At 38.4% G+C, this 27,585-nt stretch overlaps 1 protein-coding gene across 3 annotated transcripts in view; it reads left to right on the top strand.

The window, feature by feature from the left end:
• The first annotated feature begins 10,882 nt into the window (after positions 1–10,882).
• The window catches only part of LOC116861449 (T-cell-specific guanine nucleotide triphosphate-binding protein 2-like), a 36,201-nt gene continuing 19,498 nt past the window's right edge, over positions 10,883–27,585 (top strand). The window contains exons 1-3 of one of the 3 annotated variants that reach the window (XM_032848037.1): positions 10,883–11,119; positions 18,647–18,771; positions 19,420–21,679. In XM_032848037.1, coding sequence (XP_032703928.1) covers positions 19,440–20,780 — 1,341 coding nt within the window. In that variant the 5' untranslated portion in view covers positions 10,883–11,119; positions 18,647–18,771; positions 19,420–19,439 and the 3' untranslated portion in view covers positions 20,781–21,679. Of the gene's footprint in view, positions 11,120–18,646; positions 18,772–19,419; positions 21,680–27,585 lie in introns of those variants that run through there. The other 2 variants (XR_004381491.1, XM_032848036.1) reach the window with 2 other exon arrangements.

Raw genomic sequence — 27,585 nt, 5'->3', positions numbered from 1 at the left:
GTGAACAGAACTTTCTCAGAAATAGAAACATATTGGGGGGGGGGAGTAGAGAAAGTACCAGAGATTAACTAGGAATGAGGCAAATGTATATTTGTGCACTACAAATTAACAACATACATTAACTTAGTCAGAAAAATTAAAAGTTGGACAAAATCAGGTGCCTGCTGGGTTTGTAATTTAATATAATCACTTTGAAGAAACAATATGGCTGAATCACATCTATACACCTTAGGACTCAGCATTTCCACTCCTGACACTATACCGAAGAGTCACTCTGCAAAAAAGAGCAGAAGACAGGTGGACATGAGCTCCTAGCAACAGTCTTCATAATTGTGGAAAAGGAGATGATAGGCATTGACAGAGAATGGATAAGTAAGCTGAGGTACATAATGTTGAAAGAAAGAACATAGGGATATGGTGAAGAATGAATCTTTTAGTATAATGTTGAGATTAAATATTAAGAACCCATAGAATACCCCTTAAATAAAGCTTCAAGAAAACTAAACATACAGGATATGTAAGCATACCTAAGTGGTAACATAACAAGTCAAAGAAAGCAGTTGTAAACACATGCTTCATGAAATTCTTACATAAAGGCTGTGGACAGAACTGGAGTGAATAGAAACATAGAGGTCGGTATGAGTTATTAGAAATGTCCTGTTTTTTTTTTTTTCCTGGTGATTTTTCAGTATGTAGGTGATCATTATACTACACAAGAAAGTAAAAGATTTAAAATAGAAAAATATCTCTGTTCTTCCCAGATTTTTTCTGTGTATATTCTTCTGTGTGTACTAGGTCCTGAATCTCTCCCTCCTGCCATATTTTGGAGACATCAGAGAAATGTTCTCCATCTGACATACAGAGACAATCACTGCTATGATGGGACAAAGACTGAGAAATCATTCAGGGAGGAAGCATTGGGCAAGAGAGACTGAAATTCCAGGTGGAAGCAATGGCAAGGCAAAGATGCAGGCTCACACATGAACTTGACAACTGGCTGTGGATGCAGAGAAGCACACACAGACAGCCAATTACAGCTGTCGGTAGTAAGGTAGGAAAATCCTCTGAGGCTTAGGTACCCTGGCAGTGATGGGGTTCTTTGTAGTGGCAGAAAGCTCTCGCTCAGCAGATCCTTGGGGTGGGCTGCTCTCCAGCAGTGTGTGAGAATCACTCTGGGACTGGTGGTGTATTTGGCTCTGGTTTGCAGTGTCCTTGGCAGCCAGTGGACGGGGGCCTGATGCCTTAGTATGCCCACCTCAGGGTCCAGAGTCAGGCTTGCTGCTCCTAAGTCAATGTTAAAATATCAGGAGGTATGATTTATGAGGATATTTCCTCTGTTCAGAAAAGGAAAATCAACTCTTTTCAGAAATAAATGACCTTAGAAATACCCTCTCTCCTGAGTCCCACTCAGATGAGTAGAGGTCCCGTTAGTATAAAATGCAATTTCCAGACTTTTGTAAAATAGAAATTTTCCCTGCCCTGGCTCAGTTCCTCTTCCAGCCAAGTGAGACACCTGAAGCAGGGACAGGAAAAGAGTCAGCTTCTTTCCTCTTTCTTCCTCCCACTGCCCCCATTATAGGAACAAACTTGGATAGGAGAACTACAAAGGTAGGAAAGGACTCACTCAGGTAGGACATTTGCAATCCAGCTGATAGCCTGGTGTGGTAAATGTCCCTCAGGGAGAGGGTCCCTGGAAGGCCCATGCTGATGTCCCCATTGGGATCTTGGGATCTACCTCCTCCGTGGTGTTGGTCACAGAAGGGCAACCTTAACTTTTTTTTTTTCGATAGCTTTATTTTTTTTAATTTCTTTTCAGCATAACAGAATTGATTGTTTATGCACCACACCCAGTGCTCCATGCAATACATGACCTCCATAATACCCATCACCTGGCTCCCCCAACCTCCCACCCAAAACTAATTTTTTCTCCTCATCCTACCCAAGAAGACCATCTGCAGCCCTCATGATTGACCATGTCCCTTGAAACAGGCTCACTAAAATAAGCCTTGCCTTTCCTCTCCTCAACCTTTCAGCTGTCATTTTCTCCACCAGGGGAGGATTCAAGGATGGCAATGCCAAATTGACAATCTCTTAGCCAGAGAAATATTTCATAACTTTTTATGGACATAGCAATATTGGTGGAAACTGTAAAACAGATCTTCCTTTTTTTATTTAAAGTCAATCTAATTAAGATATAGTGTATTGTTAATTTCAGAGATAGAATTTAGTGATGCATCAGTTGCCTTTAACACCCCCTACTCATTACATCAAGTGCCCTCCTTAATTCCTATCACCCAGTTACCCCATCCCCCTACCCACCTCCATTCCAGCAACCCTCAATTTGTTTCCTATATTAACAGTCTTTTATGATTTGTCTCCCTTTCTGATTTTGTCTTATTTTATTTTTCCCTCCCTTCCCCTATGATCCTCTGTTTTATTTCTTAATTTCCACATATGAGTGAAATCATATATTTGAAATCATTATATTTTATGACTACTTATTTCACTTGGTTTAATACCTTCTAGTTCCATTCACATCATTGCAAATGTCAAGAGTTCACCATTTTTGGCTGGCTGAAATATATTCCACATTTTGGGCATTTTGGACATTGCTGGTATAAACATTGGGGGGCATTGCCCCCTTTGAATCACTATAAAACAGACCTTCTTTATCACTCTGTGGCATTCACACAGTGCCCTCCCTGGGGCCTCACTCCCAACCACAATCGCCTTGGGATGCTTTTCCTTCTATTCCTTCATGATAATGAGGACATGACAATCACTGAAGAGTTAAGCAGCTACCCCAAATCACCCAGACTGTAGTGAACATACAGAGACTCACACCCTCACCTGGCTGAGACAGGTAAATTGACACCAGGTAAGGTCACAGCTGGGTCAAGAACACCACCATGGATGGAGCATCTGCACTCTGATCCCCATGGATGGAAGTGAGTTAGCCACTGAGCTGGGCACACTGGGCATCCCCAAGGAGCAACTTTGCAGGCAGTGTCTGCACCCATCTTAGAGGCCAGACTCAGGTGCTGAATGTGGACCTCTCACTGGTCTGGGCACTGACATCAGAGGAAGCATCTCAGGTAGAATGTAGCAGGATGTGTCTCAGAACACCCTATCCACTTCTGGGACTCTGTACTGAAAGTCCTCAAAATAATCCTGTATAATCCTCAGGCAAATGCTGTAGGAACCCTACCCATCATAATGAAGAAATTGAAGATGATTCATCCCCATTTTGAGAAAATTACACAGGTCTGAGTACGAAAAGCACCGGAGAACAATACCCTCAAAAATCTCCTTGTCCTTCTCAGCACCACTTCCTGCCTTCTCTTTAGGATCTTCCTAGGACAACCACAACCCAACACATCTTGCTTCCTTCCTTTGGGAGCATCCTGGGCTGAAACCAGTTAAGGATGGTCCCAGAAGTAACCATCTCTGCTGGCCCCTTCCCCAGGGTAGGGTAACTTACCAGGAGACTACTGATACCTGCCTGATCATGGTCACCTCTTTTCTGAAGCAGGTGACTGAGAGAGCTCCTACAACCCAACTTGGCTAATAACTCTGCTAATGTAAAGACATGAAAGACAGAGCCCAATACCAGGGCAGGAGAGCTTGTTGAGTTCCCTTCCTTCTATACACAATGCGTTGAACATTTTTATCACGAAAACACATTTAATGTTGTCAAATGCTTTTTCTGCTTCAACTAGATGACCATATGATTTTGATCCTTTATTCTGTTTATGTGATCTATTATACACATGTGAAATTATGCTTGCTTCCTAGGGATAAATCTCACCTGATCCTTTTGATATGATGTTGTTTTTGGTTTAGTAGCATTTGGGGTGGAGGGAATGTATCTATACTCATTAAGGATACTGGCCTATAATGTTTTTTTCTCTTCTAGTGTCCTCTCAGGCTTTAGTCCACAATTAATTCTGGACTTGCAGAATGGGTGTCAACATGTCTCTTGCTATTTTTTTTTTGAAAAGTTTGAGAAAAATGTGTATAAGTTCTTCTTTAAATATTTGGTAGAATTAGTCTTTATTCAGAGTCTTAATTACTGATTCACTCTTTCATCATTATCTGCTCAGATATTTTTTCAGTTTCTCCCTGAGTCAGTCATGATAGTTGTATGTTTCCAGGAATTTATTCATTTCTTCTAGAAAATCCAATTTGGGGAAATACAAAATCCTTTATTTTACCAGTTCTCATTATATTTATTTGTATCTTATCTTTTTTTCTCAGTGTAGATTAAAATTTGTCAATTTTGAATATCTTTTTTGAAAAGTAGCTCTTAGTTTCATCAATATTTTCTATTGTTTTCTTGTCTTTATCTCTTTCTGTTTCAAGGTTTATTTTCTTCCTTCTGCTTGCACATGGCTTAGTTTTTTTTTTCTTTTTATTTCTTTGAGAGGTAAAGCGTGGATTTCTTTTTAAATTTTTTTTTTCCTTTTTCTTAATGTAGGGATTATCACGTAACCTCTTTGAACTGCTTTTTATGTGACACATATGTTTTGGCATGTTGTTTGTTCATTATGTTTGTGCAAGATATTTTTCATTTCCCTTTTAATTTCCTTTTGGTCCCTTGGTTGTTTAGGAGCAAATTGTTTGATATGTATATATTTCTGATTTTCCTTTCAAAAGCTTTCCTCCTGGTTTCATTAATTACTTTGAATAAAATGGACTAATGTTCCCATCAATAGACATAGGGTGACAGAATGGATAAAAATGAAAGAGTCATCTATACACTGCCCTCAAGAGACTCCTTACATACCTAAATACATATGCAGATTGAAAGTGAAGGATTGAAGGATGCCTGAGCGGCTCAGTTGGTTAAATATCTGATTTCATCTCAGATCATGATCCCAGATCCTGGGATCAAGCCCCATATCAGCCCCCCTGCTCAGTGGGGAGTCTGCTTCTCCCTCTCCCTCCACCTCTGCCCTCTGTTCCTGCTTGCACACTCTCTTTCTAAAACGAATAAATACAATATTTAAAAAAGAAAGAGAGGGATGGAGAAGCATTTATCATGAACACTGATACAAATAGAAAGCTGCTGTAGCAATATATTTATAGTCAAAAGATACTTTAAAACAAAGACTATAACAAGAGAGAAAGAACACTCCATGATCATAAACAAAAGAATTCAACAAGGAGATAAAAAATTGTAAATATTTATGCACTTAACATGGAGAACACCCCAATACATAAAGCAGCTAAAAACAAACATAAAGGAAGTAATAGATAATAATACAATAATAATGGGGGACTTTAACACCCTACTTTCTCAATGGATGGATCATCAAAACAGAATGTCACTAAGGAAATTATGGCTTTGAATGACACATTGGACCAAATGGATTTAACTGTTATATCCAGAACATTTCATCTTAAAATATTAGAATACACATTCTTTTTGGGTGCACATGGAACATTTTCCAGAATGGATCACATTTTAGGCCACAAAACAAACCTCAACCAATTTTAAAAGACCAAAGTCATACCATGCACCTTTTTGGACCAAAATGCTATGAAATTAGAAGCCAACCAGAAGAAAAAACTTTGGAAAGAGCACAAGTACATGGGGGTTACATAACATGCTACTACACAATGAAGGGGTCAACCTAGAAATCAAAGAAGAAATCAGAAAATACATGGAGACATGAAGATGAATACACAGTGGTCCCAAATCTTTGGGATACAGTGAAAGCAGTTCCAAGACTTAAGTTTATACCAATACAGGTCTACCTCAAGAAGCAAGAAAAATCTCAAATAAATAGCTTTACCTTGTACCCACAGGAGTTAGAAAATGAAGAGCAAACAAACCCCCCCAAAAAAGCAGAAAGATGGAAATAATATAGATTACAGAAATATATGAACTACAACTCCAAAGTCAATAGAAAAGATCAATGAAACCAGGAGAAGTTGCTCTGAAAAAATCAGCAAAATTGATAAGCCTCTAGCCAGAATCATAAAAAGAGGGGCTGTGGGAGAGAGGGAGAGAGGAGAGAGCATCCCATAAACAAAATCAGGACTAAAAGAGGAGAAATAGCAGGTGACACCACAGAAATGCAAAGGATTGCAAGAGAATATTATGAAAAATTATATACCAAGAAATTGTATAACAGAGAAGAAATGGATGAATATTTAGAAACATGTGACCTCCTAAAACTTAATCAGGAAAGAAAAATTAGAAAATTTGAACAGACCAATTCCCAGCCATGAAATTGAATCATTTATCAAAAAACTCCCAAAAACCAAAGTCAGGACAAGACAGCTTCACAGGTGAAGTTTTGCAAGTATTTAGAGAAGAGCTAGTACCTGTTCTCATCAAACAATTCCAAAAAAATGGAAGGTAAACTGCCAGATTCATACTATAAAACCCACATCAGCCTGACACCAAAATCAGATAAAATAAAAACAAAAATAAAAGAGAGAGAGCGAGCTGCAAGCCAATATCTCTGATGATCATTACATGCAAAACCCTCACAAAATATTAGGAAGCCAAATACAAGAGTTCATTACAAAAATCGTTCACCATGATCAAGTGGGATCTATTCCCGGATGCAAGTGGGGTTCAATATATTCAAATAATTCAAAGTAAATCAATCAATGTAATATGTCACATGAATAAGAGAAAGAATAAAAACCATAGGATCATTTTCAGTACATGCAAAAAGAAAAAAAAAAACACTGACAAAGTACAACACTGATTCATATAAAAATCATCGACAAAGTAGGCTTAGAGGGAGCAAACATCAACATCATAAAGCCCATATATGGAAAAACAAACAGCAAACATCATTCTCAATCATGAAAAACTGAGAACATTTCCCCCAAGGTCAGGAAGAAGACAAGATTGTCCACTCTCATCACATTTATTCAACATAGTACTGCAAGTCCCAGCCACAGCAATCAGAAAAGAAAAAGGAATAAAGGCTAAAGTGGCAGGATGCAAAATCAATGTACAGAAGTCCATTGCGTTTATATAAAATAATAATAGGACAGCAGAAAGGGAAATTATAAAAAACAATCCCACTTACAATTGCACCAAAAATGATAAAATACCTAGGAATAAACTTAACTACAGAGGTGAAAGACCTGCACCCTGGAAACTATGAAACATTGATGAAAGAATGAAGATGACACATAAAAATGGAAAGATATTCCATTCTCGTGCATCGGAAGAACAAACATGTTAAAACATCTATACAATGCATTGCAACAAACAGATTTAATATAATCCCCTAACAAAATACCAACAGCATTTTTCACAGAACTGGAACAAACAATACTAAAATTTGTATGGAACCACAAAGACCTCAATGGCCAAAGCAATCTTGAAAAAGAAAAATGAAGCTGGAGGCATCACAACTCCAGATGCCAAGTTTTACAGCAGTAGTAATTAAAATAGCATTGACACAAAAAATAGAAACGAGATAAATGAAACAGAATTGAAAACCCAGAAATAAACCCACAGGTATATGGTCAATTAATGTACAACAAAGGAAGCAAGACTGTGCAAAGAGAAAAAGCAGTTTTTTCAATAAATTGTATTAGGAAAACTGGACAGCTATAGGCAAAAGAATGAAACTGGACCACTTTTTACAACATACACAAAAATAAACTAAAAATGGATTAGAAACCAGAATGTGACTTCTGAAACCATAAAACTCCTTAAAAATTAAATGCAGTAAGCTCTTGGATATCTCCCTTAGCACCATACTTGGAGAATATGTCTTTCCAGTCAGGGTAAAGAAAAGCAAAAGTAAACTATTGTCACTATAATGAAATAAAAAGCTTTCACACAGGGAAAGAAACTATAAACCAAATATAATGCAACCCAGTAAATGGGAGAAGGTATTTGTAAATAAAATATCCGATAAGGGGTTAATGTAGAAAATGTAAGAAGAACTTACCCAACTCAACACCGAAAAAAAAATCTGATTTAAAAATGGACAGGGGACCTGATTAGACATTATGCCTGTCCAAAAGCAATAACAAACCCAAAAGCATACAAATTATCAATAGATATGAAAAGATGATCAACATCCCTAATCACTAAGGAAATGAAAATCAAAACCACAGTGAGATATTTCACACCAGTCCAAATGGAGAATATTAAAAAGATAAAAAATAACAACTAGTGAAGATGTGGAACAAAGGGAACTGAATTCATCCAGCCATTGTGGAAAGCTGTATGGAAATTCCTCAAAAGATTAAGAACAGAAACACGATATAATCTAGTAATTCCACCACTGTGCATGTACCGAAATAAAACAAAAACACTAATTCAAAATGATATCTGCAGCTCTAAGTTTATTGCAGCATTATTTACAATAGTCAAGATATGGAAGCAACACATGTATTGATAGATGATACACAAGATGTGATATATATATATATTTACATACACAATGTATTATTTCTCAGTCATAAAAAAATGACAGCTTGCTTTTGCAACAACATGGATGGTTTAGAGGAAATGAAATAAGTCAGAAAGAAAAAGACAAATACTGCATAAATTGACTTATATGTGACGCCTGAACAAGCAAACAACAACAAAACAGACTGTTAAATACAGAGAACAAACTGGTAGTTGAAACAGGGGAGGTGGGTGGGGGCAAAGGTGAAATAAATAAAGGAAATTAAGAGGTACAAACTTCCAGTTATAAAGAATATTCAGTGATAGAGAGAATAGTACAACACAGAGAACGTGGTCAACGATACTGGAACAATGTTGTATGGTGACGAACAGTGACTGCGCATGATGTGTTGAGCTTTAAGTAATGTATAAAATGTTTTTGGCTTTTTGTTTCAAGTTTTTATTTAAATTCTACTCTGTTCACATATAGTATAATATTGGTTTCAGGAGTAGAATTTAGGGATCTAAACGCATACTACACCAGTGTTCATCATAACAAGAGCCCTCTTTAATACCCAACACCCACTGAGCCCATCTCACACAACTCTCCTCCAACAAAACTCAGTTTCTTCTGTATCATTGAGTCACTTATGGTTCGCCTCCCTCTCTTTTATTCTTTTTTCTCTTCCCCATGCTCCTCTGGTTTGTTTCTTAAATTCCACATCTAAGTGAAATCTTATGGTATTTGACTTCCTCTGACTGATGTATTTCCCTTAGCATAATACACTCTAGCTCCATCCACATCATTGCAAATCAGGATGTTGTGCCCCTAACACTAATAAAATGTTTTATATTAATTATGCTTCAGCCAAAACATGGTGTGAGGAGGGGAATAAACTCCATGTTGGAGAGGGATTGCTATAAACTCACCAGAGTTTACTAGAATTTCATATGATACATTGAAAGTTTTATTGAGCTGTAGATCGCAAAAGCCTTATTTCTTGAATTACTTGTCACTAAAATAAATGGTTGCTTGAAAACTCATTAATAAAAATATTTTGCCAGGAGGCAGGAGGAGCTTTGAGTGTGTTCATCTAGAACAATTACCAAATAGCAAATAAAGAGCTGAGGATACAGGACACTGTTCACGCAATGCTGTCATTTTTGGAAAAAGCAGACTATAGATAGTACATATTTGCTCAATACACTCATAAGAATGACACGGTCTCCTCTGGTAAAAAAACGTGACAAAGGGACATTGTGTGTGTGGAGGGGGGGACAGCATTACATAAACCTTATAACTCTTGAGTTATAAACTATCAAACTATATAGTGGACTCTTATTCAAAAACTAAATGAAAAAAATAAAATCTAAAGCCAGAATATGGCTCCCCGGGACACAAGTTTACTCCCTATTCATTTCCAGCCCAACTGGGTATACCTCCTTCTCGTTCCTGCACTAAGCACCCAGGCAGATTTCAGAGCTCAGTCCTTCAAAAGACTTCTCTTACTTCAGACACTAGCTGTATTTAGCTGAATTCACTAGGTCATTAGGATCTCGAACCCACAATCTACAAATCTGAGGGTTCCCATAAGCCTCTCAGGCTTGCTAATAGATGGCAATGATTCATATGAGTCAGGAAAGTTGTACACATAGGAGTAGTGTTTTATCTAAAAGGAAATACACAGGGTGAGGTCTGGGAGCAAGTATTCAGCTTCCATATCTCTCCTCATGGTATAGGGCACATCACCTTCCCGGAACATCAGAGCAAACATCAACCAAGAAGTCCACTGACCCTAGCAGAGTTTTGATTGAGATTTCAGTACATAGATATGATTGATCAAATCATGGGCTACTTGACTGAGTACTCCTTTCTCACCTCCCTTCTCCTCCCTAGAGGTTCAGCTGGCCCAAACTCTCCACCCTCTGTTCCCATGGTTAGTCTTCCTGGTGACCAGCCATTGACCTGAAGCTATCTAAGATCCTGCCTTGAATCACTTCATTAACATAACAAAGTCAGCTCTTGTCACCCAGGAAATTCCCAGGGTCTTTGAACCTCTGTGGCAGGAGCCAAGGACAAAGAGAGATAGAGTCTTTATTAGGCTTCACTCCACATACAGTGAGGGCTGTCCAAGGTTAACAGAGAAAGCACAAGGTTCATTTTCCCAGGATTCAGGCCTATGTTCTCTGACTGTGGATTCAAATTCTACCTCGCCTGAAGCCCAGGGCCTGGTTAGGGTGTCCTTTGGGGGTTACTGAGAGGCCTCCTGCCTGGGGTCCTATTCCCTCCTCTCATTCATGATGCCAAAAACACACAAAATCAATGGCCATGGTGCCTTTCACTATCCTTTCCCAGCAATTGCTATGTTTCTCAGAAAAGGAGCCCGCAGCTCTTTGTTTCACTTTCTGTTCCTGCACATGCAGAGCCCTGCATCTACTGGCTGCTTCTTTACTGTGGCCAGATTCCTGTGAGGGTGGAGCAGAGGCCAGAGGCTACTACTTAAATCCTGCCTGCTTCTCACCCACAGTTTAGACATTTGGGGTGACCATCTGCTCTTTCTCTCTGTGGTGATCATACCAGCACACAGGACCTGTTCCAGTGCAAGGCCGGTCTGAGCAGAGCAGTGCTCCTGCTGTGGGCTGCACGGAGCACTTCAGCCAGTCCCAGAATTTCCTGAGCTGCCCGGGGACACGTTCAGAGCTCAACTCTGACACCAGGAGTCTCTTTTCCTCCAGGAGCTGGTAAGCAAGACACCACTGTGGATTGAGTGCAGATCTAAAAACAGAATTACAGATTTGTATGTCTAAGGCTGGGAGAGAATACATGCTTATTTTGGGTGATGTGAACTTAATAGCCTGAGGGGCAGATTTCTAAGGATAGCTGTGATCCAGTTGGAGAATTCAACTATTTGGGACATTTTCAGAGGGCAGTTGGAGAACAAACTTTATTCCTGTGAGCACAGAAGGATTATGTGACTGTCAGGGATGTCAGTGGATCAGGGCTTCCCTCAAGAACTTCTGAATCAGATACCCCCCATCTCATGCCTAAATACCTTTCACTGCAAAGACAATGCATATTATCTGTTTAAAAAAAAATTCAACTGAAAATTTTAAAGAGCTGGTTGGTTTTTATTAAATGACTCCTGAGTTCTGCAGCATCTTATCTAGCGAAGAGTAAGAGCTCCACTGAGCTGTAGGAATGGACATGTTTTTAGAGGAAGAGAGAAAGAAATCATCAGTAAAGAATACACTGTTTCCATCAAAATCACTCTGCCAAAGGGAAGGGAAAGGGTCTATCAGCTAATTTCTTCATGTTGATAAGGCAATTCCAATGGTGACTGCTTACAGTATACATTCCTGGAGGATTAAACTGTAGTTAGGTTCTGTAGTAGGTCTTGGTTTGAGGAGTCAAAGCCTTAACTTAAGAGGCCTCCTATGGTCCTGTGACCCTGTGGCCCTGTCTCACAGTTCCCCCCCTCTTGATCAACTCTCAGCTGAACTTGGAGATGTGATCAAAGTGTGAGCAACTGGGGCCACTTCCAGCTACTGTTCAGTGCTTCTCACAGCTTTTGTTGATCCCTTGCATGGTAGTCGTATGTCATTATGTTTTGCTTAACCTCTATGATGCTCACAAGTGATGATTTCAGGTTCACAATCTTTGGATCATCCATGCTCTTCATTCCTTCTCTGATGTTCCAGCCTCAGGGAGATTATTTGCTTAGTGGTTAGTTCCCTGAACATGCATTGAAAATGTGGAAAGAAGACAATGTACCTGTCAGATTTTTGTGTTTTTTCTAAACAGCATAAGGTTCCTAATTATTGGATACATGTTAGAGGTCAGTTTGAAGCCATGGTATCCAAGACTAAGGAGTCAAAATTAAATATGTCAAAGAAAGACCAAGTGGCTTGCTGAGTGATCTTATGTCCAAAGGTAATCCCTTAGGGCAGGCAAACCTCGTAGTTTGGGCGGGTTTATAATTTTTAAGTTTAACCCTTCTGTTAGATCTCTGAAACTTGCATCATGATTATGGGTGATAGGACCAGTGACAATTCCAAGAAGTTTGCAAGGTTTTGTTAAGGCTAATATCATTTATCCAAGGAAGCAGCTGTCTTGATCACCAGAGATTGTGGAAGCTATATTGCAAGTAGCAAACACATTTTCTAATAGTTGCCTTGCCACCATGAGGGCATCAGCCTTGCAGCAGAGGAAATCTTCAACCTATTACAAACATATACATATAATAACAGGAACATATTAATAACCCATACTAGGTAGCAACTGAATGAAATCCATCTGCAGGTGTTCAAAGTCCAGAGGGAATACATGTGAGAACTCTGGAGGCACAAATAATTTTTCCAGGATAATGGACCTGAGAAGTCCCACATGGCTGGTAGACTATTTCCACCATTTTATATGAGTGTCCTCACTAATAGCTAGTCATAGCTTGAGTCATCTTAAATGCACTATAATGGGTGAAGGAATGAAAACAAAACGAAAAAAAAGGGAGGGGGGTTTTACCAGTAATCCAGGAAGTATCAAGCAGACAGATGTCTTGGGTTTCCCAAAGCCCTGACTGTTCAACTTATGGCCATGGTTTATCTATCTCCTTTTCTCTGACTCAGAAGCAGAGGGTTGCCATGTTACCCTGACATCAGCATGGCAGAAACCCCACAATGAGGGGACATTTTTGCAGAGGCAGAATGGATGTTACTCACATGTGCCCCATCCTTTATAGATTCTTTGGCCGGCTGCCTTTGCGTGAGAGTCAGCTAGGGCATTTTCCTAGCACTCTGGTTCAAGTCCTTTTAGAGTGAGCCTGTTTTGACAACAGCAATTTCAGAAGGTAAGACAGTAATTACAAGTGATAAAATTATACCAGGACAGAGCATATTTCCATGAAGTTCACATCATTTCTATAAGACTTATATACCTATACAACTATACCGTAAAATATAGGCTCTTTGAATTCTAGGAAGATCACTTAAATGATAAGGAAACTTTCAGAAGCTATTCCCAAAAGTATACCACATGTTAAAAAGCCACAGAAACTTTGTCTTTTTAACAGATAGGAAATCAAATTCTGATTTTGCAACTTTTGTATTAGAATGGATTCATTCCAATGTTAGTCCTGACAGTGCATACAATTCCTTTCCAGAGACTCACTTTCAATCTTTCTACTTCTTTTGCCTTAAAAAAAAAAAAAAAAAAGAAAGTGCATCTCCAGCCCTCATACTCTTTATTTTTTTTTATTTTATTTTATTTTTACCAAAAGCACATGTCCTACTTCTGTTTCATTCAGATATGTTTCCTTTTTTATTTTTGTACCTTAACAACTCACATTAATTAGCGTTCTTCACCCCTAGAAACTTCAGTTTCTAGGAAAATAAAGGGTAAGCCCTGATTAAATGTATGTTACTTCAGAGTTCTTTAGATTGCAAATTCATAAAAACATTTAATATTTTCTCCTGGAAACGTGCTATTTGTAGTACAATCTTTCAAATAAACATGCCAAAACATTTACCAGAAGACCTATATTTATCTTTAGTTTCCATGTAATAAAAAAACCGAAATTAAAGAAACCATATGTAGTAATTAATATTTCATTTTTTTATCTTACTTGGAAATAATCTAGATATTTAATGACCTTAAGTTAAATTGTTACTTTAAACAAAACTTTGAGGTATTAGGTTATCCAAAAGATTTTGAAAACTACTTTAAAGTTTACCTACAACTTTTAAAAATGTTATTTAAAGATTTATTCACTATACTTGTTCTTAAGAATTACCCTTAGGTTACCTCTAAAATGAGTCATCAGACACCATGAGAAATTAGTCATTTATTCTCAAAGGTATTTTTATTATTTTTTATTTTATTTTTTTACTATGTTATGTTAGTCACAATATAGTGTTTTTATTTTTATTATTTTTTACATTTTTTATTTTAATTCCAGTATAGTCAACAGATACTGTTATATTAGTTAGAGGGATACAAGATAGTGATTCAACAGTTCTATGCAATGCTCAGTACTCTTCACGATAAATGTACTATCAACCCCCACCCTCTGTTTCACCCATCCTCTACCGCCGTCCCCTCTGGTAACCATCAGTTTGTTCTCTTTAGTGGGGAGTCTGTCTTTGACTTTGTGTCTTCCTCTTCTTTTTTTTTCCCCATTGCTCATTTGTTCTCTTTTTGAATTCCACAAATCAGTGAAATCATATGGTGTTTGTCTTTCTCTGACTAGTGCAAGAGGCTTACTGTTTGTTATACACTGTAGCCCCATTCATGTCTTCGCAGAAGGCGAGATTTCATTCTTTTTAATAGCTGAGTAATATTCCATGGAGTATTAAATTCTACATCTTCTTTATCTATCTATGCACATGTGGGCGGCTTCTCTAATTTGGCTTTTGGAAGTAATGCTGCAATAGACATAGAGATAATGCATCCCCTTGAACTGGTGTCTTCGTGTTTGTTGGGTAAATACCTAGTAGCACGATTACTGGACTCTATGGTTCTACTTTTAACTTATTTAGAAACTTCAAAGCTATTTTCCACACTAACTGCACTAGTGTACTTTCCTACCAGCAGTGCAAGAGGATTCATTTTCCTCCACATTTACACTAACACCTTTGTACTTAGTGTTTTTAATGTTAGCCTTTCACAGGCATGAGGTGATGTTTCACTGTGGTTTTGATCTGCATTTCCCTCAAGATAAGTGGTGTCGAGCATCATTTTTGTGTCTATCGGCCATCTGGATATCTGTTTTAGAGAAATTGCTATTTACGTCTTCTGCCTATTTTAGTAATTGAATTTTTTTATGGTTTTACTTGTATTAGTTCCTTATATATTTTGGATACTAACTCATCATAACATATGTCATTCACAAACACCTGTTCCCATTCAATAGGCTGTCCTTTAGTTTTGTTGAGAGTTTACTTCACCATGCACAACCTTTTAATTTTGATGTGGTCCTCATCGTTTATTTCTGCTTAAGTTTCCCTCGCCTCTGAAGACCTACCTATAAACTGTTACAGTGACTTCTGTCTGAGACAACACTGCATGTGCACTCTTCTGTGGTTTCAGGTCTCACTTTACATCTTTAATTCATTTTGAGTTTGTGTTTGTAGGTGGGATAAGACAGTGCTCCAGATTCATTCTTTGGCATTTAGCTGTCCAGATTTCCCAACAGTATCTGTCTGTTGCCCATTGTATATTCTTTCCTGCATTGTCAAAGATTAATTAAATATATAATTGTGGGGCTATTCCTGGGTGTCTTACTCTGTTCCATTGAGCTCAGTGTCTATTTTTAGGCCAGTACCATACTGTGTTGATTGCTATGGGTTTGTAATCTAACCTGAAGTCTGGAGTTGTGATACCTCCAGGTTTGTGTTTCTTTCTCAAGGTGGTGTTGGCTCTTTGGGTCTTTCCTTTGTGGTTCCCTACCAATTTTAGGAGTATTCATTCCATTTCTGTGAAAAATGTTGTTGGTATGTTTGTAGATCTTACATGGAATCTGTAGACTTTATGGATTGTAGAGACATTTTAACAACATTTATTCTTCCAACCCATGAACATGAAAACGCTTTCCATTTCTTTGTGTCGCTTGCATTTTCTTTCTTCTGTGTTTTACAGTCCTCATAATGGCTATTGTACTAGCTCTGAGTGCTGACAGCAGTTTGTTATGAAGCTAGCCTTAAATGGAGGTTAACACACATTTCTGTCCCCCTATATCCAATAGCAAATAGGAGGCAACTGATAAATGTTTGTCTGGCCTTATTTTGTGGCTCCCAACCTGAAGGGTACCAAGGCAAGTTATTTGGGACACAAAACAGGCTTGTAGACTTTTATGGCTTCCAGTACCATAGTTCTTTTTTTTATTTAAGTTTTTGTTTAAATTCAGGATAATTAACATAAAGTGTAATATCAGCTTCAGGTGAATAATGTAGTGATTCCACACTTACTTATATCTGGTGCTCATCACAATATGTGCACTCTTAATACCTATTACCTATTTCACCCAACCCATAACTCTGGTAACCATCAGTTTCTTGTCTCTACTTAGGAGTCTCTTTCTTGGTTCACCTCACTTTTTTTTTTTTTTTTTTTTTTTTGCCCACTATGATCATTTTTTTCCCTTAAATTCCACATATGAGTGAAATAATGTGTTATTCTTTCTTTCACTCACTGGCTTATTTTACATAGTGTAATACACTCTACCTCTGTACATGGCATTGCAAATGGCAAGATTTCATATTTTTATGGCTGCATAATATTCAGTTATATATGTGCATGTGGTATATATCTGTAGCCCATCTTCCTCATCCATTCTTCAGTTGATGGACATTTGAGCTCTTTCCGTAATATGGCTATTATAGATAAGATTGCTATAACCTTCAGGGTGCACATAACCCATTGGATCAGTAATTTTGTAACATTTAGTGAACACCTGCTAGTGCAAGTACTGGGTCATAGGGCAGTCCTATTTTTAACTTTCAGAGGAAATGCCACACTGTTTTCCAGTGGCTGCACCAGTTCTCTGCACTCCCACCAACAGTGTAACAGTCAGAACCATCATTCTTAGGTGTAAAATAAACAATGTGCCCAGGGAAGAGCACTTACCTCTTTGGATTTTTAAGGATTCCGTTTATGTTTCACTTGGTTATTTATTCACTTGTTTATCTATTGTTTATCTTTAAGCTAAGCCTTTATCTCATGGACTATTAAGAGAAACCAAAGTACTCAGGTAGTAGAACTATGCACATACCAGTAACCAAAGAACTTGGGCACAGGACAAGGATTGAACAGCACACCTCCAAAAATAGGGAGAATAGGGACCGCCACCTGATTCCACACACACGGAGAACTGGAGCTGCCACCCACTGTTGCCAACTTGGAATCTGAGTTCACAGCCAGGGGCTAGTTTTAGAAGTTACTCTGGACTGTCCCATAGAGTGCCTTCTACACATTATCATCATTGTCCGTCATGACCTAAACCAGCAGGTTCCATTAATAAAGACTGCAGACAAGAAACAGGGAACAGCCTAAGCCAGCAAAAAGCAGTAAATACAGACTGTGGACTGGACTGGGGAAGGAATTCCAATGTGAATTTCTGGACTCAACCATGGGCTAAGGCCTTGTGCTCTGTCACTGCCTGCTGTGTCTGTGACAGAGTGATTCATTAACCCTGGACTGCCAATTCAATCAGAAGCTCTCATGCAAAAGAGAGCAGAGCTCAAAACAAGATGGCCTTACCAATGGCCATGGAAATGCTGAGAGAGAACATGAACTCAAAAGGATTTGTGGGAAACCACACCTGTTTCCTTGTTGTCCCCAAATACTGTCAGAAGTTTGCTTTGAATCTAGACACTGCCAACAAATCTAGTAAACAAATTCAACCAAGTAAATTCTAAAGACCTAATTGGCTTTCTTAAATAATTTTTTTTCTTAAATAATTTTTGATTTAGGTAGTGTCCCATCTAGGGAATAGAAAGGAACTCCAGTGAGCTGTAGAAGTAGAAAGGTTTTTAAGTGAAGAGAGAAAGCAGAAAAACAATGATTGGCAAAGATCCATTGTTGTAGGCAAGGTTGTTCTCCTAAGAGGAGAGAAGAGAATCTATCAGTATACTTTCTAGTGCCCCTTTCACCCTTGACAAGCTATATTGCCACACTTTACTCTTCTAAGGAGAATGTTTGCATGCCCATTTCATATGTGTGGAACTCCAAACAATGTACACTTGGTCTGGAAAACTTCTTCTCCAATTTGTTTTCACCATCCTCTCTTCTGGGCTGCAGTTCTGGCTGCCAGGAGGCCCCTGGAAGAAGTGTCTGATCCCTCACTGTAAGTCAAAGACACTTGTCCAGCCTGCATCCTACCCAGACATCAGTGGTGACTTGAAGTGACTTGTTTCCTGGTCTAAAAATTTTGTTCTTCATCTCTATAGGGAATAGTATACAAATCTTTCACATTACCTTTAGTGCTGGGTACAGGATTTCTCCTGGTGCCCCCTCTCAAGATATAAGCCTCCAGTGATTAGAGAGGTCCAAGATTCCAGAACCAACTTTATTTCATTGACCTCAGAGAATGAGGTCAGACAGACCTCTTTACCATGGCTGCCTCACATTCCAATCAGCTTCAGTCTTTGTTAACATCATTTGTTACATCAGTGACACATTATACAGCTCTTTATACTGACAATTTCCTATAGTTCATCATGTCCACTAGGTGAATATCTCCCTGACTTCTGTTCTGTTCTGTCCCCTTTAATACACAGGCAAGAGGCAGGGGATGTGTGGGATCTCGGGACAGTTGGGATGGTCCATAGAAAGTTCCAAGTGGATAGTCCAGCATGACTTCTTAGAACATGAGAATCCATACCACCTGCTGTTTCTGCTCCAGGTAAAACAGAAAGAGTCTTTTCCACACCTTGTTCCATGAGCCAACATACTTTCTAGTTAAAAGAAACCACATTTGCAACCATTAAAAGTTTCTATCTCCTAAGGAAGTATACAGTATCTTTTCTGAGAAAGAAAGGAGCCACTCATCCTTATTTAGCTGCCCCATATGAGAACCAAAGTCCATGACATGAGGTGGGAGGTGATCAGAAGAGGACGTTCTGGAGGGACTCACACCTCAGATGGGAAGGGGTGTGAGGGTAAATGCTGGTGCTGTTTTCTTAGATTTGCCACATGAAGAAATACTAATTTCATAACATTACATATAAAGACAAGTGAAGCAAGATAAATAAAGGATAATGTAGTCAAGAAAGTTTGGATAGAAAAATTAGTCTGCAAGACTGAACAGTACCTTAAAGAAAAAGAGCTTTCCAAGATAAGGAAAGAGCCTGAGCAAGTAACTTTAGAAGTTACTTTAGGGCAAACTTTACATCCAGGTCAGAAGTCCACACAATGCCTAGACAGAAAAAGAAGGGCTTCTGGATACAATGTCGTGTCCAGAACTGATGTTATACCTGTCCTTACCAGCACAGCCCAAGCCACCCCTTGTTGCACTAACTATTTTTCCTTCCCTCTTGTCTCCTCCCCATAGTGCCTTCTACTGCTCCAGCCATGGGTCAGTCCTCCTCTTCCTCTTCCACACCCTCTCCTACAGAGGGTGGTGATTTGATCTCCAGCTTTGACAAGTTTTTTAAGGACTTCAAACTAGAAAGTGAAATGCTCTCTCAGGAAGCCATCACATTGATTCAGTCACACCTGGAGAAGGGGGACCTTCAGAGAGCAGTTTCTGCAATTAATGATGCACTGAGAGACATTGACAATGCCCCTCTGAACATTGCTGTGATAGGGGAGTCTGGGGCAGGGAAGTCCAGCTTCATCAATGCCCTGCTGGGAGTCGGGCAAGACGATGAAAATGCTGCCCACACTGGGCCAGTGGAGATAACCTTGGAGAGAGCCAAATACGAATACAAAAAGTTTCCCAATGTGATGTTATGGGACCTGCCTGGCCTGGGAACCACTCTACTTCCATGGCATGAGTATCTACAGAAAATGAAATTTGGGCAGTATGATATCTTTATTATCATCTCTGCTGTACACCTCAAAATGAATGATTTGGATCTGGCTATAGCAATTAGGAAAATGAAGAAGCATTTCTATTTTGTCCGAACTAAAGTGGACCTTGATTTAAATCATCTAAGAACCTCTAAACCCAGCACATTCAATAGGGATGAAATCCTGCAAAGGATCCGCAATGACTACGTGACTCATTTGGAGAATGTTAATATGGGTGACACTCAGATCTTCTTAGTCTCCAGCCTTGAATTGTCTGACTATGATTTCCAACACCTAGAGACCACGCTTCTGAGGGAGCTCCCAACCCACAAGCACCAAAAGCAGCACATCTTCATGCAATACCTGTCAACTGTTGCTGAGGCTGCCATTGACCAGAGAAGGGATTCCCTGAGACAGAAGGTCTGGTTGGACGCCCTGAAGGCTGGAGTTTTGGCGACCATACCTTTCATGAGTTCGATCATTGATATTGATGTGGTGAAGCTGGAGGAAACTTTAAGCTTCTACAGGTCTCACTTTGGGCTGGATGATGCATCCCTAGAAACCATAGCCAAGCACTTGAACGTGTCAATAGGGAAACTCAAGATGAACCTCAGGTCTCCCCATTTGCTATCAGTTGAGAAGGATGAGGAGTCATTAGAGAAAAAATTGTTGACATATGTGGAAAAATCCAGAGCAGAATTTAGTGGAGGACTCATTGTCACTACTATGTATGTTCAGAATATTTTCTATTTGAAAATTTATTTCCTTGAGTGTGTGGCAAATGATGCTAAAGTTCTTCTTAGAGAAGAGAATTTTAAGGATGTTGTGGGCTCTGGACAAGCCTCTCTACTTCAGCATGTCAGGAATGATAATGGGAAAAGTGAAGCAACCAGTTCCTGATTCTTCTCAGTGTTGTCCTGGTAGCTGGTGCCTGGAACATTGACTTCAGGCTCCGTTGAAGCAGTCCTGTTCCACTGCCCTCAAGGTGTATCACGGATATTTCCATAATATACTCTTGAACAAACTACCCACTTAGTGACTATTATTTGATAGTAAGAGCAATCAGCTCTAAAGAATCCTTCCTTCAGATGATCTTAGTCCTTGTATGATGGTTACTTCATAGCCAGCACTGGTCTTTCTACTGACATCTACTAAAAAATGGCTGTGCACACAGTAGTTCCTCAAAAGTGATTTTTAAATGAATGCATACCTAGTGCATCTTGGTGTTCCTGACATTTTGCTGGGAATGCATACATTCTGATCATTAATAGATTCTCAATTAAGGTGACTGATATCCTCCTTGTCCTTTCTAGACTTATCATTTTATTTAAGAACATAACAGATGGTGAGCTGAACATGTGTCACCAGAAATGAAAGAGAAACATCAGCTAAGGAAAACCGTTATCTGGGGTATGTTGTGAGAGGGACAAGTACATAAGACAGGGACATAGTCCAAGGTTTGCATATTACAATCAACACCCCTTGGTTGCTCTCAGCATATTTTGCGTCTGAACTTGAGAGGTTAGGGAATAAGAGGCAAGAGGGTTGTGACAAATCTAAGTGGAAATTTTTAAAAATTACAAATGTTTTTCTTAATCATATCCGATCCCTCATCTAATAAGAGGAATGCCAATTAGAAATGTCATATCACTAACATATCATTTATCATATCATTACACTGGAGGAGATTGCATAGTATGACATTCCATGGGTGAAACGGTAGAAAATTGTTGTTGTCATGCAATGTTGGTGTTTGCACAAAATGATCTGCCTGTAATGTGGTGAATTAGGCCATCTCCATTAAAGTTACACACTCATTTACACTTTGCCCCAGTGATCTCACATTGAAGAACCTGGGCCATAGAAATTGAGAGTAGATTAATGGCTGGCAGGGGGTTGGAAAGTGGGGGAAATATGTAATGCTGCTGAAAGAACACCTCTTTCAGTTACAAGGTGAATGTGTGGCAAGATGACTATACTTAGTAAACTGTGCAATAATACAACAACAATACTTGAAATTTGCAAAAGAGTAGACCCTCCGCCTGCTCACCCCACACACAAAGGATAAATATGTGAGGTGATGGATGTGTTAATTAATTTTGTTGCAGTAATCATTCCACCTTATGTATATATATCTCAAATCATCACCTTGTACATTTGAAATATATATGATTTGTTTGTCAGTTTTACCTAAATAAAGCTGGGGAAAAAGAACAAAACTGGAAAAAAATACAAAATATGTCTGCTCAAAACTATTAATCGCAGCACTGACTGAAATGGTAAAACACAAAAATCCAATGTTCTTCAGCAGGAAATGTTACAGCCACAAAATAGATGACTGGACAAGTGTACAAAGGAGTAACACCCTGTACACTGCTATGCTCTCATCTCCAGGATATATTGTTCAGTGCAAGAAGTAAGTCCATATATCAAGTTAGTGATGATCTAAGACAGTGCAAAATATGAATAAATATTTGCTATGTTCTTCAATTAAAAGACACCTTCAGTAATAAAATTCCTTTATCTATAGGGGAATTAGTGGCACCATATGTAAGAGACACTGTAAGGGCTAGATTTTACTCAGTGAAACTTCTTTTACATTGGAACACGCCACAAGGTTTACAAAGCTTGATAACTGTGTGATTAAACAAAAAGACCCAACATGTATAGAGATAGACAGAATAAAACAAATTAAGCTAAGGTTGTTCTTGGCATAAGAAAATAGAAATTATTTCAAGATTCTATTTATTTATTTATTTGTACTTATTTATTTTTGATTTTTAAAATTGCAGTATCGTTAACATGCAGTGTTATATTAGTTTCAGGGGGTAGAAACAGTGATTCAACACATCTAACCATGACTCAGTGCTCATCATGATGAGTGCACTCATTCCCCATCATCTATTTCACATATCCTCCCACCTACCTCCCCTCTGGGAACCATCAGTTTCTTCTCTGTAGTTAACAGTCTATTTCTTGACTTGTCTCTCTTTTTTTATCCCCCTAGGATCATTTATTTGGTTTCTTAAGTTCCACATATGAGTGAGATACTATGGCGTTTTTCTTTCTCTGACTTACTTATTTTGCTTAGAGAGCACAATGCTCTCTAGCTCCATCCAAGTTGTTGCATATGGCAAGCTTTCATTCTCTTTCATGGCTGAGTAATATTCTGGTATAGATCATATACTTCCTTATCCATTCATCCGTGGATGGACACTTGGGCTCTTTCCACAATTTGGCTATTGTAGATAATGCTCCTATAAATATCAAGGTGCAAGTACCCCCTTCAAAACTGTGTATTTGTATCCTTTCTGTAATTACCTAGTAGTGCAATTGCTGGATCCCAGGGCAACTCTATGTTTAACGTTTTGAGGAACCTCCATACTGTTTTCCAGATTGGCTGCACCAGTTTGCATTCCCATCAACAACGTGGGAGGGTTCCTTTCCTCCACATCTTCAGCAGTACCTGTTTCGTGTGTGTGTGTGTGTGTGTGTGTGCACGTGTGCGCACGTACGTGTGTTTATTTCAATCCCTCTGAAAAGTGTAAGGTGACATCTCATTGGGCTTTAGTTCCTGATGGTCAGTGATGTTGAGCATCTTTTCATGTGTCTGTTGGCCATCTGTACATCTTCTTTGGAGAAATGGCTGTTCATGTCTTCTGCTTATTTTTGAAATTTGATTACTTGGGTTTTTTGATGTTGAGTTTCATCAGTTAGGATATTAACCCCTCATTGGATAGATCATTACCAAATATTGTCTATTTAGTAGATTGTCTTTTTGATTATTGATGGTTTCCTTCACTGTACAAACCTTTTTTTTTTTAATGTGGTCCCAATAGTTTATTTTTGGTTTTGTTTCCCCTGCCTCAAAAAACGTTGCTATACCTAAAGTCGGACACTTCTTGTTCTCTCCTAGGATTTTTATGGTTTCAGGTCTCACATTTAGGTCTTCAATGCATTTGAGTTTACATTTACAAATGATATCAGAAACTGGTCCAGTTTCATTGTTTTGCATGTAGCTTTCCAGTTTTCCCAACTCCATTTTTTGAAGAGAATGCCTTTTTCCCATTGCATAGATTCATAGAGCATATAATTGTGAGTTTATTTCTGGGTCCTCTATTTTGTTCCAGTGATGTTGTGTCTATTTTTGTACAAATACCATAATGTTTTGATTACTACACTTTCTATTATATCTTGAAATCTGGAATTATGATAGCTCCAGATTTGTTCTTGTTTTTTTTTTTTTTTTCAAGTTTCCCGTGAATATTCAAAGTATTTTGTGGTTCCAATTTTAGGATTTCAGGACTCTTCTAAGGGTTTTTTTTTTAGGTCTGTTTATTTGTATTTTGATAGGGCTTGCATTGAATCTGCACATTGTGTTGCATACTATAGGCATTGAACATTTATTGAGTTTTCCAGTCCATGAGTGTGGTATATATTTCCACATTTCCATGTGTCTGTGTCATCTCCAATGTCCTTCATCAGTGTGTTACAGTTTTCTGAGTACAGGTCTTTTGCCTCCTTGGTTAAGTTTATTTAAGCTTTTTTTTTGCATCTATATTCATCAGAGCTAGTGCCCTGTTATTTCCTTTTTTTTTTAGTGTCTTTATCTACTTTTGGTCTCAGGGTAATGCTGGCCTCTCAGAATGAATTTGGAAGTTTTCCTTCCTCTTCTGTTTTTTGGAATTGTTTCAGAGGAATAGGTTATTAACTCTTCTTAACTGTTTAATAGAATTCATCTTTGAAGGTGTGTGGTCCTGGACTTTGCTGGGAGTGTTTTGAATTATAATCCCATTTCATTGCTAGGTATCAGTCTGTTCACATTTTCTATTCCTTCTTGCATCAGGTATGGAGGGGTGTATGTTTCTAAAAATTTAGCCTTTTTTTCCTAAGCTGTCCAATGTGTTCTCTTACAGTCCTTTAACTTTCTGTGGTGTCAGTAGTTACTTTTCCTTATCTTCTGATTTTGATTATTTAAATCCTCTTGTCTCTGTCTCTGTCTCTCTCTCTCTCTCGATTCTTGTCGATCTTTTCAGAGAACTAGCTCCTTATTTCATTGATCTTTTTGATTGTTGGGGGATTGATTGATTGATTGATTGATTTCAATTGTGTTTATTCCATTCATAATCTTCATTACACCCTAGTATTGTGTTTTGTTTCTTGTGTTTCTAGCTCCTTTAGATGTAGGAGCAGCTTGCTTTCATGAGATTTGTTGCTGTTGTTGTTCTTGACATACGCCTATATTTCTAGAGTTTTCCATCTTAGAATAGTTTCTCTTCATCCCAAAGATTTTGGGACCATTGTGCTTTCATTTTCATTCCTCTCCATGTATTTTTTTTATTTAAACTTGAAAACAATCTACATTCTGCTGGTTAGAAAGCCATCCTCTGATGTATCTGTTACATCCATCTAGTCCAGTGTGTCATTCAAAGCCACTGTTGCCTTTTTGATTTTCTGATTTTCTGTTTGGATGATCTAGCCATTGATGTCAGTGGGGTGTTCAAATCCCCTAGTATTGTATTCCTTATGATTTTTCCCTACATGTGTGTTGATACTTGGGTTACATATCTGGGTGCTACCATGTTGGGTGCAAACAAATCGTCTGTGATTATTATATCTTCTTGTTGGACTCTCTTTTTTTATGATTATGTCTTTGTCTTTTCCAACAGTATTAGTTTTAAAGACTATTTTGCCTGATATAAGTATTGCTGCTCTGGTATTACTTCCAATTGCATGTTTCTGCATGAGTTTGCTTTCAATCTTCATGAATCTTTTGGTCTGAACGGAGTCTCTTGTAGGCAGCTTATACATGGGTCTCGCTTTTTTATGCTCTTGCTCATATATGTCTTTTGTTTGGAACATGTGGTTGTTTCACAACCCAATTGTTGATTGATAAATATGCTTGTTTTTTTTACTGTCATTTTTGATAAGTATGCTTCTTTTTTTAGTTCTTCTTTGTTCCTTTTTCTTTGGCTCTCTTCTTATAGTTTGACGGCATTTTTTTAGTGATATACTTAGATTCTTTTCTCTTTATTTTTTGCATATTGATTACAGGGTTTGGATTTGTGGTTACCATTAGGTTTGCATGTAAATGTTGTGCACATAGCAGCCTTTATTAAGTTGATGGTCACTTAAGTTTGAACCCATTCTTTATGCCTCCTACCCCAATGCTTTATATATATGGAGTCAACCTTTACAACCTTTTAGCTATGAATCTCTTGACTGATTTTTATAGATATAATTGATTTTACTGCCTTTCTGCTTTAACCTCGAGATTGGTCTTGAAACCAATTAGTCTAATACATTTGTTATGTTTGTATTTGCCTGTGAAATTTCTTCCTTCCTTATTTTTCTTAGTCCTGATTATGGCCTTTTCTTTCCACTCAGATTTCCCTTTAACATTTCTTATTATACTGATTTTGTGGTGATGAACTCCTCCAGGTGTATTTTCTCTGGGAAACTCTTTATCTCTCCTTCTCTTCCATTGTTTATCATTATTTTTATTATGTTCTGTTAGTCACCATACAGTATGTCATTAGTTTTTGATGCACTGTTCCAAGATTCATTGTTTATGTATAACACCCGGTGTTCCATGCAATACGTGCCCTCCTTAATACCCACCACCAGGCTCGACCATCCCCCCTCCAACCTCCTCCCCTCTAAAACCTTCAGTTTGTTTCTCAGAGTACACAGTCTCTCTTAGTTCATCATGCCCTCTAATTTCCCCCCTTCGTTTTCCCTCCCTTCTCCTAATGTCCTTTGTGTTATTCCTTAGGCTCCACAAGTAAATGAAACCATATGATAACTGACTCTCTCTGCTTGACTTGTTTCACTCAGCATAATCTCCTCCAGTCCCATCCATGTTGATACAAAAGCTGGGTATTCATCCTTTCTGATAGCCGAGTAATATTCCATTGTATATATGGACATCTTCTTTATCCATTTGTCTGCTGAAGGGCATCATGGCTCTTTCCACAGTTTGGCAATTGTGGCCATTGCTGCTATGAACACTGGGGTGCATGTGCCCCTTCTTTTCACTATATCTGTATCTTTAGGGTAAATACTCAGCAGTGCAATTGCCTGGTCATAAGGTAGCTCTATTTTGAATTTTTTGAGGAAACTTCACACTGTTTACCAAAGTGGCTGCACCAACTTGCATCCCCACCTACAGTGTAAGAGAGTTCCCCTTTCTCTACATCCTATCCAACATTTGCTTTCTTGCCTTGTGAATTTTGTCCATTCTAACTGATATAAGATGGTATCTCAGTGTGGTTTTGATTTGAATTTCACTGATGGCTAATGAGGATGAACATTTTTTTCATGTGTCTCCTAGCCATTTGTATGTCTTCATTGCAGAAGTGTCTGTTCATGTCTTCTACCCATTTTTTTACTTGATCATCTGTTTTTGGGGTGTGGAGCTTGAGAAGTTCTTTATACATGTTGGATATCAGCCCTTTGTCTGTTGTATCATTTGTGAATATCTTCTCTCATTCTGTGGGTTGCCTCTTTGTTTTGTTGACTGTTTCCTTTGCTGTGCAGAAGCTTTTGATCTTGATGAAGTCCCAAAAGTTTATTTAAAATAATTTTTGTCCCCTTTTCTCTCTCTTCTCCCTCTGGGATCCCTCAATGGGAATCTTATTACACTTGGTTATGTCACCGAGTTTCCTTAATCAATTAATTCCCATTTCTTACTATTCTCTTTTTT

The sequence above is a fragment of the Lontra canadensis genome, unplaced genomic scaffold (genome assembly GCF_010015895.1).
Source record: "Lontra canadensis isolate GAN:19392208 unplaced genomic scaffold, GSC_riverotter_1.0 scaffold199, whole genome shotgun sequence".
Classification (NCBI taxonomy): Eukaryota; Metazoa; Chordata; class Mammalia; order Carnivora; family Mustelidae; genus Lontra; species Lontra canadensis.
This window is presented reverse-complemented; position numbering and strand designations above follow the sequence as displayed.